Source organism: Elephantulus edwardii, unplaced genomic scaffold (genome assembly GCF_000299155.1).
Source record: "Elephantulus edwardii isolate Elephantulus edwardi_28Jun2011 unplaced genomic scaffold, EleEdw1.0 scaffold00075, whole genome shotgun sequence".
Classification (NCBI taxonomy): domain Eukaryota; kingdom Metazoa; phylum Chordata; class Mammalia; order Macroscelidea; family Macroscelididae; genus Elephantulus; species Elephantulus edwardii.
The window spans coordinates 8,967,672-8,977,387 of record NW_006399825.1 but is presented as its reverse complement, the minus strand read 5'-3'; the positions used below and the strand labels follow the sequence as shown (position 1 = coordinate 8,977,387).

Sequence of the window (9,716 nt, the reverse complement as noted above, 5' to 3'; positions counted from 1 at the left end):
ACACATACACACACACACACACGACAAAGTAAAAAACTGTATCAAGAGACAAACAAGGACATCAAACATACTGACAAAGAGTCAATTCATTAAAAACAAATAACAATTTGTTCTTGCTGTGTGCTTCTGTTGGAGGACCCTTCCTGTTTCATATTTACCAACATCATTAATCAAGAAAAGTTAGCCAACGTTCAGGCTCAGCTCCAGATAGGGGTCAAGGGTACAGCTCACAGAAAGAAAAGGTGATACAAAGAACAACTACAGCTGATGACAAAAAGCTTCACAGTTCTCTTTTAAAACTGGCTGTGAACAACATTGTTGGTACTGAAGAGGTGAACTTGATTAAAGAAGATGAGACAGTTTTTCATTTCCACATTCCCAAGGTCCAAGCTTCCCTCTCTGCTAATACATTTGCAATTACTGGTCATGCAGAAGCCAAACCAATCACAGAAATGCTTCCTGATTATTAAGTCAGGTTGGTGATAACAGCTTAACACGTTTTAGGAAGTTAGCTGAACAATTCCGAAAGAAAGTGTTGGGTAACAAAACACCAAAACCAGAAGACACTGGCAAGGAGGACAATGATGTTCCAGATCTCATAGAAAATTTTGATAAGGCATCAAAGAATGAAGCTAATTAAATTTTTTCTGGTTTTTGGAAGCTGGCATGGACTAGATTTAACACATCAGCTATGTGGGTCAGCAATGTGTTTCACAGTTTTACAGACACAGAGAACATCATTTGTTACTAGCTAAGTAATATAAATATTTTGTGGATTAATAATGCCGTTTGTTCAGAATTTTTCAGTCATTTGATTTTGCATTTTGCACTTCCTCCCAGGAGCTAATGAAGCTGTTTCTGATTCTACCTTTTTTGGGTTTTTTTCTTGGGAAGTTACTAATAGGAGTTTATATATGTATAGATGTGGGTATATTTATGTATACAGTAGAGAGGAAATTGGAAAACATATCTATTTATCTTCCCCCATGCAGCAGAAATAAAACAAATCTTTACATTAAAATAAAAAGTAACAATTACAAGCATTTACATTCAACAAAACCAAAATCAAATCCTCTGCCATCATGCAGATTCTACTTCATGGAGCTCCTCCATCAGTGAGGCTCTAAATCTTTTTTGTTTGTTTGTTTTGGGTTTTTTTGTTTTACTTTATTATTTTTCTGTGTGTACCATCAAATCGGATCTGACTGGTACTAGAGGAGTTTGTCCCTCCTTCTCCAGCAGAGCATCTGGTGGATTCAAACCGTGTACCTCTGGGATTGCAATGCAGAGACTCTAAATCTTAATGGGAGGAGTCTGCCTAACTTTCTCCCACAGAGCAGCTAGAAGAATCTAGCCATCAACCTTTTGGTTAGCAACACATATGCTATGCACAATATCACCACAGCTCCCTACACACTGAACAAAAGCCTCAAAATATGGGAAGGGAATACTGACAGAATGGATGAGGAGAGAAGCTGTTTTATAATAGTACTGGAGATTAAAATACCCTTCTTTGATGAATAAATATGAAATATAGTAATTGAATAAATAAATGTGAACTAACAGACAACTCCACACTCTGTTGGGTGACCCATCAGAGTGTGGAAACTACAGAACAATCTCATTGATTTCATATGCAAGCAAGATTCTACTGAAGATTATCGAAAAACGACCGGAACAGCACATCAGCAGAGAACTGCCAGAAGTCCAGGCTGGGTTTAGAAGGGGTCATGGTACTAGGGATATTGTAGCTGATGTTAGATGGATCTTAGCTGAAAGCAGGGAATACCAGAAGAATGTCTATCTGTGTTTCATTGATTATGCAAAGGCATTTGACTGTGTGGATCATAACAAACTGTGGCTGACTCTGAGAAGAATGGGAATCCCAGAACATTTAATCGTTCTAATGCAAAACCTATACTTGGCCCAAGAGGCAGTCATCAGAACAGAGCAGGGTAAGAACGCATGTTTCAAAATTGGGAAGGGTATATGCCAGGGATGTGTCCTATCTCCATATCTTTTCAACCTGTATGCAAAGAAGATTATCCAAGAGGCTGGGCTCTATGAGGAGAAGCGTGGCATCAGAATTGGTGGAAGATCTATTAACAACCTGCATTATGTAGATGACACAACCCTGCTTGCTGAAACTAAGGAGGACCTCATGCACTTGCTGAGGCTCAATGTCAAGAAGACAAAGATTCTCACCACTGGACCAATTGGTAGCATCAGGATGGATGGCGAAGAGATTGAGATTGTTCATAGCTTCAGTTTGCTCGGCTCCACAGTCAACACTCTTGGCACCAGCAGCCAGGAAATAAAAAAACGTATTGCGATGGGAAAGTCTGCTGTTAAGGACCTCTCTAAAGTACTCAAGAGAAACGGTGTCTCTCTGGAGACTAAGGTGTGCCTGATACAGGCCATGGTTTTTGCAATAGCACTTGTTATGCATCAGAGAGTTGGACAATGACTAGGGAGGATAGAAGGAGAATTGACGCCTTTGAGCTGTGGTGCTGGAGAAGAGTATTGAATGTACCATAGACTGCCAAGAAAACAAACAGATTCATTCTGGAGAGAGTTAAGCCAGGCTACTCCTTGGAGGCCAGGATTCTGGGGCTTCATCTGACATACTTTGGTCATGTTGTAAGGAGGAACAGGTCCTTGGAGACGGACATAATGCTAGGGAGGGTGGAGGGACAGCGCAGGAGGGGAAAACCCTCTATGAGGTGGATCGATTCAGTGACTGGGGTAATCGGGATGGGTTTATCAGAGGCAGTGCAATTGACACAGGATAGAGCAGGGTTTAGGGCGGTTGTACATAGGGTTGCTATGAGTCACAAACGACTTGACGACACATAACAACAACAATGACAGATAACTATACAAGACTCCACCCACTGACAGAATTTACATTCTTCTTAAGTAAATATGGAAGATTCTTCCAGAGAGACCATATGTTAGGCCCTAAAAGAAATTTAAAGTTTATTGAAACCATATAAAGTATCTTCTATGATTACCTCGAATGAAAACAAAATTAACAAAATTCAGTAACAGAAGGAAATGTGGAAAACTGACATGTACACAGAAATAAAGGGTTTGTGGAGGTCTGTCAGTGTGATGAGGGTGACAGTCTGGAGTACATGGGAAACACAGAATTGTCAACACACAGGATTCAGGTAAGGATCTCTAAGGACAAAAAGGGGGCGGGAGAGTATCTGGTATGTATTAGGACTACTGTTCTCAAACTTGCAAAGTATTTGGGGAACTTGTTAAAAATGTCAGGTCTTTTCTCCTAGAGATTCTTTGTCAGTGTGTCTAAGTAAGGGTCCAGGCATCTGCTTTTTTTTTTTTTTGGTGTGTGTACCGTCAAATCAGATCTGACTGGTACAGGAGGAGATTGCCTCTCCTTCTCCAGCAGAGCATCTGGCGGATTTGAACTGTGTACCTCTGGGATTGCAAGTCAGCTTCTTGCCCCTAGGCCACCAGAGCTCCCTAAGCATCTGCATATTTAACAACAAGACATGCTTCAGGTAGAAAACACTGGTTTAAAACCCAGCCTGAAAGAAAAGGACAAATAAACAGTATCATCTGTGAAGAATGTGTGCTCCCTAAACAATCAACTATGAGACTATAAGAGATGGTTAAAATTTATCCAGCAGTAAAGATGAAAAGACAAGAAGGGGCAGGGAGTCTAAATCAATAGAAACAGAATTAATAGAATTAAAAAGGTAAGAATGCTTATACATTGTAAAAAGTATAACCAATGTTAGCAAACATTTTATATAAAAACTGTAAAATCGGAACCCAATTTGCTGTGTAAACAAAAACATCTAAAACACAATAAGATATTCTGAAAAATTTTTAAAAATGAGCTATCAAAGAGTCTTTCCACTAGTCAAAAAGTATATTATCTGTATTCTGTTACAGAACACAAGGACAAATTACTCAGACTTTACCTTCAGCAAGAGAGCAAAATTACTCTGCAGAGAATTAGTGACACCATTTTCACATAATTTTTTTCTCATCTGGTTTTCACTTGCACTCTCACTACCAGATTGATACCTCAGTAATGACTTCAGCATAGTTTCAAAAGGGTCCGCTGAAACAGACAATTTAAAAATGAAATATTTCTAAATGAAAAATCAAGAAAACAAAAAGACTCCACCCCTGCAATAAACCCAAATATAAAACCTCTCCAGCAAGAAAATAATGATTATAAAGCATAACCTTTTTCTTTACAATTTCCTTAACTATCATTGTTAAAAACAAATAGCATATACAAATGCACTAGATATTGGCAAAAACACAACCACTTGGTTCAGAATTCTACTGTAAGTCATTTATCCTCAATTAATTTCCTATATATCTGACTATAATGATGTAACACAAGGTCAATCTCATAAATTTTAAAACAAAATGGGCAAATTTATGTGTGATCACTATTAAAGTTAAATTTATTTAGCTGAATTAAAAATTTTCTTTTAATCCCCTCTTTCATTATTTATTATCTGCTGCATTTAAGTCTATTCCAACTCAAAGCAACCCTCCACTGGCTTTCCCAAGGCTGTAAATCTTCACAGGAGGAGACTGCCCATCTTTCTCCTTGGAAGAACCCAGTGAATTCAAGCTTTTTTTACCTGCCTGACTCATAAAGCATTATGCCCCCTGGGATCCTTAGTAAGTATCGTCAATGAAGACAACAGTAAAATTCATCCTGTACTTCAACCCACAGAGATGCTGTTAACATCTGCAACTCAAAAACGGACATGTTTAGTGGCATGAAAAATCTCATTTTTATCTGTATCCACCAATTTTAAAACTTACTGCCATTGAGTTGGAACTATCTCACAGCTGACCCACCAGTGGGTTTGCAGGGCTGTAAATCACACAGGAGATGGTCTGTTTTCCTCCACGAAGGCACTGGTGAGTTTAAACAACTAACAAGACATCATCTTTTTTTTTTTAATTGTATTATTTTTACATGTACCGTCAAATCAGATCTGACTGGTACAGGAGGAGATTGCCCCCTCCTTCTCCAGCAGAGCATCTGATGGATTTGAACCACGTGCCTCTGGGAATGCAGTGCAGCGTCTTGCAAAACATCATCTTTAAGCTAATAGTAACTCCCTCCAGAGTATGTTGCCAGAGTTCCCTCATGGATTACAAATGAGGTTAAGAAAATTTTTCATATGTTTATCTTATTTCTTCTTTCTTGAATTGCCTTAGTTTTGTTTATTTTAGGGGCTTTCTGCCCATTCTTTCCCCAAAGCATTACATTTTTGTTCTCTCATTAGATTAGATGTGTATGTTTAATTATTTATTCCTATTTGTAGATGTGATAAACATTTTCCCATTTCTCTTTGAAACATTTTTATTTTTCCTTTTATCTTACTGAAATGTATTAATTATTTACTATATGTTAAGGACATACACTGTTTTTCAGGCATTGGGCAGTAATATTTTCCCATCTCTCATCCTTTTAAGGTGCCTATTATTGTACTAAACATTTTCATTAACATGTAGATCAACTTTCATCCATTTAGTATTTTAAGACTCCCAGATTCTGGTAAGAAAGGGTTTATCTATGCCAATATCTAATATATTTGATCACATGCTTATTATGTTTATGAATTTATACTCGAATAACTTAGAATTGATATTTTTATAAGGCAAGGACTGAGATTTATATTTTCAATATAGCTAGCAAATTTTCCTATAACTATTTTTAGCTAATTAGCTTTCTTTTCTCCCTTTATAATAAAATGCTATTTTTACCATATACACTTGTTTATTCTGGACTGCCTACTCTATTTCATAAACTGTCTAGTCCTTCATGCCTCAGAGGCTTTTCCTGGTCGCCCACATACATTTATTCTTCTAGATATACCCTGAAACTATTTTCTTTGGTTTCTTAAAAAAAGCCTATTGGAAATTATGTTGAGATTTCACTGAATACCCATATACTGAAAGGGGGGAGGAAATCACTTTAGAAAATTTTATCTTAAATGAGGCATTTGGCACAATGCCTGACACATAGTATAAAACAAAACATCCAATAAGCGAGCTATACCTGTTCACGACCAAGATCTGGCAACATGCTGTGCTGTGGTGGCTTGCACATTGTATTGTACTGGCCGCTATGCCACCACTGTCTCAATTACCATCAGCATTACCTGTGGTAGAAAGGTTTCAGCAGACCCACACTAACAGAGACTAGGAAAAAAGGCCTGGCAAACTACTGCCAAAAATTAGCAATGAAAACTTTATAGATCACAAAGCAACACTGCCTTACATGTGTGCTTTGGTCATGGCATCAGGAAGTACTAATCACTAAAGGAGGACCCCAAGTCTGGTGACGCAGAGGACCAATGTACGAGGTCTTCTCTGAAATGGATTTGCCTAATAGCATCAAACAATTAACTCATATATTGGCAATTGTGAGGACGATGTAGGACCCAGGTAAGATCTTGTCAGTTACAAACCACATACCTATCTAAGAACAACATTTAGTTCTTCATTTATTTGGTATGTATTCTTAAGAGGTAAGGATGCACTAATTCAAAAGAAGAAGAAACTTACAAGTCTTATTTGGGTTGATATGCTGTTTCAGTGCATCAACGGTGCCCAAGCTAACCACAAGATGCCTGCCAAACCAGAAAGACACCACAGATCCGAATCGTTCATGCAAATCGACCAGGAACTCGTGCAAACTTCCTCTGCTGACAATATCTGGAAGATTACCATCTCTGAGAAAAAAAAAATTGACAAAATGTTTAATTTTATTTAGATGAATTAGAAAATCATGAGGTGACACTAAATTAATGGTGTCACTAGAGGACAAAAAGAGTTCATGAAATGTAAATTACTGCAACATTCAAAACTTAATTATAGCTAACTTTTCACTACATTTCTGTAATTGCATAGCTGGATATGGATTTGCCTGGTATTATGAAAATTCATAATACTAGAAAATGAACAAAAGAGTTAGCTACGTAATATATTAGAATTAGATTTACCTGACATTGTGAAAATTTGTAATACATGAAACTGAACCAAAAAATCGACATAAGGAGTATCTGACTAAGAAACTAGAAAACTAAGTTTTCTGCAACAAGTCATTCTATGATAGTGATGGACATAATAAAAAAATACATTAACATCAAGGTGATTCTGACTCAGTGATCTTAAAGCTCAAGGTACTTCCCCTTTGAGTTTTCTAGATGCATTGGTAACCCAAAGGCCATTCATCTCTGGTGGTCTGAACTTACCAACTGCTGAAGAGAAAGACGGCAATCTCCTCTACGTGGTTTAAAGCCTCAGCAACCCAATGGAAAATCAACTACAAGTCAATGATTTTAAGGTTCATTTGCTTTGTTTTTTAAAAAAAACTTTATGGAAAGAGATCGTAACATTTTTCTGCACAGAGAAAACAGTGCATTTCTACCACTGACCTTAAGATTAGCAAGTGAAAGTTTAAAAATATTACATCATATAAAAAAGTTACATAAGGATATCTGACTCAGAAACTTTTTTATTTGGTGTTGCACTGTTTAAGCCATTCTTTATGTTCTTAATAAAGTTTAGTTTATATGTCTAGAAGTAAATTTAAAGTAATAGAGAAAGTAAATAAACTGAATAATCTATGGTTTAACATGGATACTAAAAAATTAAAGGTTTCCTCAATTTTATTCCAAAGAAACAATTACTTACTTTTCCTCAGTTGGGGCAATCCCTGGAATCCCTGCAGCTTGTCTGGAAGCCTAAGGAGAGGTGAGGATATTAGTATAATGAATTGTCAGATATCCAGTAAATCTATTTTCCTAAGATATCTGCAGGACTTTAAAAAATGGATTTCCCGGTTCTAATCCACCAGATGCTCTGCTGGAGAAGGAGGGACAGTATCCTCCTGTACTAGTCAGATTCGATTTGACTGTACACACAAGAAGAATAATAGTTTTTAAAAATGGATTTCCAATCACTTGAATCTAAGAAATTATTTCTAAGTTACATTTTTTTAAACCATTTTTTTTGGTAGGGAAAAGATTCCTTTTTTTTTTTTTTCTAGTCTCAGTGAGGGAAAAGATTCTCTTAATATTCTTCTTCTGAGTCAAATGACAGTGTTTGTAAAAATTTATACCCGGTTCCTGGATATGCCTGCTGCCCGGGAATTGCGGGGCTCGGCTCGGCGACTCCAAGGTGGTTCTCTCCCTGAGCTCCCCACTTTCTGGCTCGGCCCTATGAGCCGCATCTACCACGACAGCGCGCTTCGCAACAAGCGGGTGCAGAGCACGCGGCTGCCCGGGGCTTGGGACCCCGCCGCCCACCACGGGGGGAACGGCGTCCTGCTGGAAGGAGAACTGGTGGATGTGTCTCGGCACAGCATCTTGGATATCCATGGCAGAAAGGAGAGCTACTACGTGTTGTATGTCCAACCCAGTCGCATCCATTGCCGTAAATTCGACCCCAAAGGAAATGAAATGGAACCCAACTTCAGTAATACCAAGAAGGTGAACATGGGCTTCCTCATGTCATCTTACAAAGTGGAAGCCAAAGGGGACACCGACAGGCTCACTGTTGGGGAGCTGAAGGGGCTGGTCAGTAAGCCGGAGCTGCTTGCACTGACAGAGAACCTGACTCCAGACCAGGCCGTGGCATTCTGGATGCCAGAGGCAGAGATGGAGGCCATGGAGCTCGAGCTAGAGCGTGGGATCCGGCTGCAAACCTAGGGTGATGGCCCCTTTCTGGATTCATTAGCCAAACTTGAGGCTGGGACAGTAACCAAGTGTAATTTCGCTGGTGATGGAAAGACAGGCACGGCACCTCATGGACCGAGAACATCATGGCCCAAAAGTCATCTGGAGGAGCCACAACAGAAGTCCGGGAGCAGGGGGACAGAGCTGAGGACGAAGAGTGGGATGACTGAAGTTGGTGGGAGCTGGAGAACCTCGAAGACCCCCCCCAGCACCTCCTCGGCATTACTGAGGACTCTGGACCTTGAGACTTCCCCAACTCTCCCTGCCGCGATCTGGGAGCAGCTTTGGGACAAGCTCTGCCAAAATCAAATCCACAACCAAGACTTTGGTGGCGGGGCCCTCCCCGGATGTGAGTCTAGCGCCCTTTCCCTCAGCCACCTTGTTTTTAGATGCCGGGGGGGGTTGGGGGGATGTCAATCCTCCAGGGCAGTCTGAGATGATCTGCCTTGGTCTTGGTGCGGAGTTGGGGGACACCCCTCATCTGAATGCAGGGGCCAAGGGCACCTTCCTCTGTGTGTGTCCATTCATTAGTGTGTTCTGGGTTAGAAAATGTAGCCCATTTTCTACCCTCCCAAAGCTGTGCCTTGACCTCATGTTTTTACGAATACGATTAAGCTTACTCTGAAATGTCATAAGGGTTTTCTGAAGATGGAGGTATACAGACTGCTTTGGCAAGTGATGGTGAGGTTTATTTAGCTATGTTTCCTCCCACTTCCTCTCAGCTCTACATACTGTGTCACACAGCCTCTGCTCCCCTCTACTGTCCTCTGTTGCCAGCTCTTTCTTCCTCCACTGATGCCATGCCTCCATGGTTTCCCATCTTCTGCCCTTCTCTCCAGCTGTTGGTGGGTGGTGCTCTCAAAAAGGCCACTGTCTGCTGGTGCCTGATCCTCATATCTCATACTCACCTTGCCTGGCTGCATTTTTAATAATACCTTTTGTTTTGTTTTATACCTTGAAAACTTT

General features: G+C 39.7%; 1 protein-coding gene and 1 pseudogene across 1 annotated transcript in view; one reads left to right on the top strand and one right to left on the bottom strand.

Annotated features, from left to right (window-relative positions):
- The window catches only part of LOC102863097 (cytochrome P450 20A1-like), a 55,564-nt gene that overhangs the window by 33,905 nt on the left and 11,943 nt on the right, over positions 1-9,716 (bottom strand). The window contains exons 2-4 of the mRNA XM_006889096.1: positions 7,708-7,757; positions 6,577-6,743; positions 3,954-4,096 (exon numbers count right to left, since the gene is read on the bottom strand). Of these exons, the coding sequence (XP_006889158.1) occupies positions 3,954-4,096; positions 6,577-6,743; positions 7,708-7,757 (360 nt within the window). The remainder of the gene's footprint in view (positions 1-3,953; positions 4,097-6,576; positions 6,744-7,707; positions 7,758-9,716) is intronic.
- LOC102862683 lies at positions 8,235-8,920 on the top strand (annotated as a pseudogene).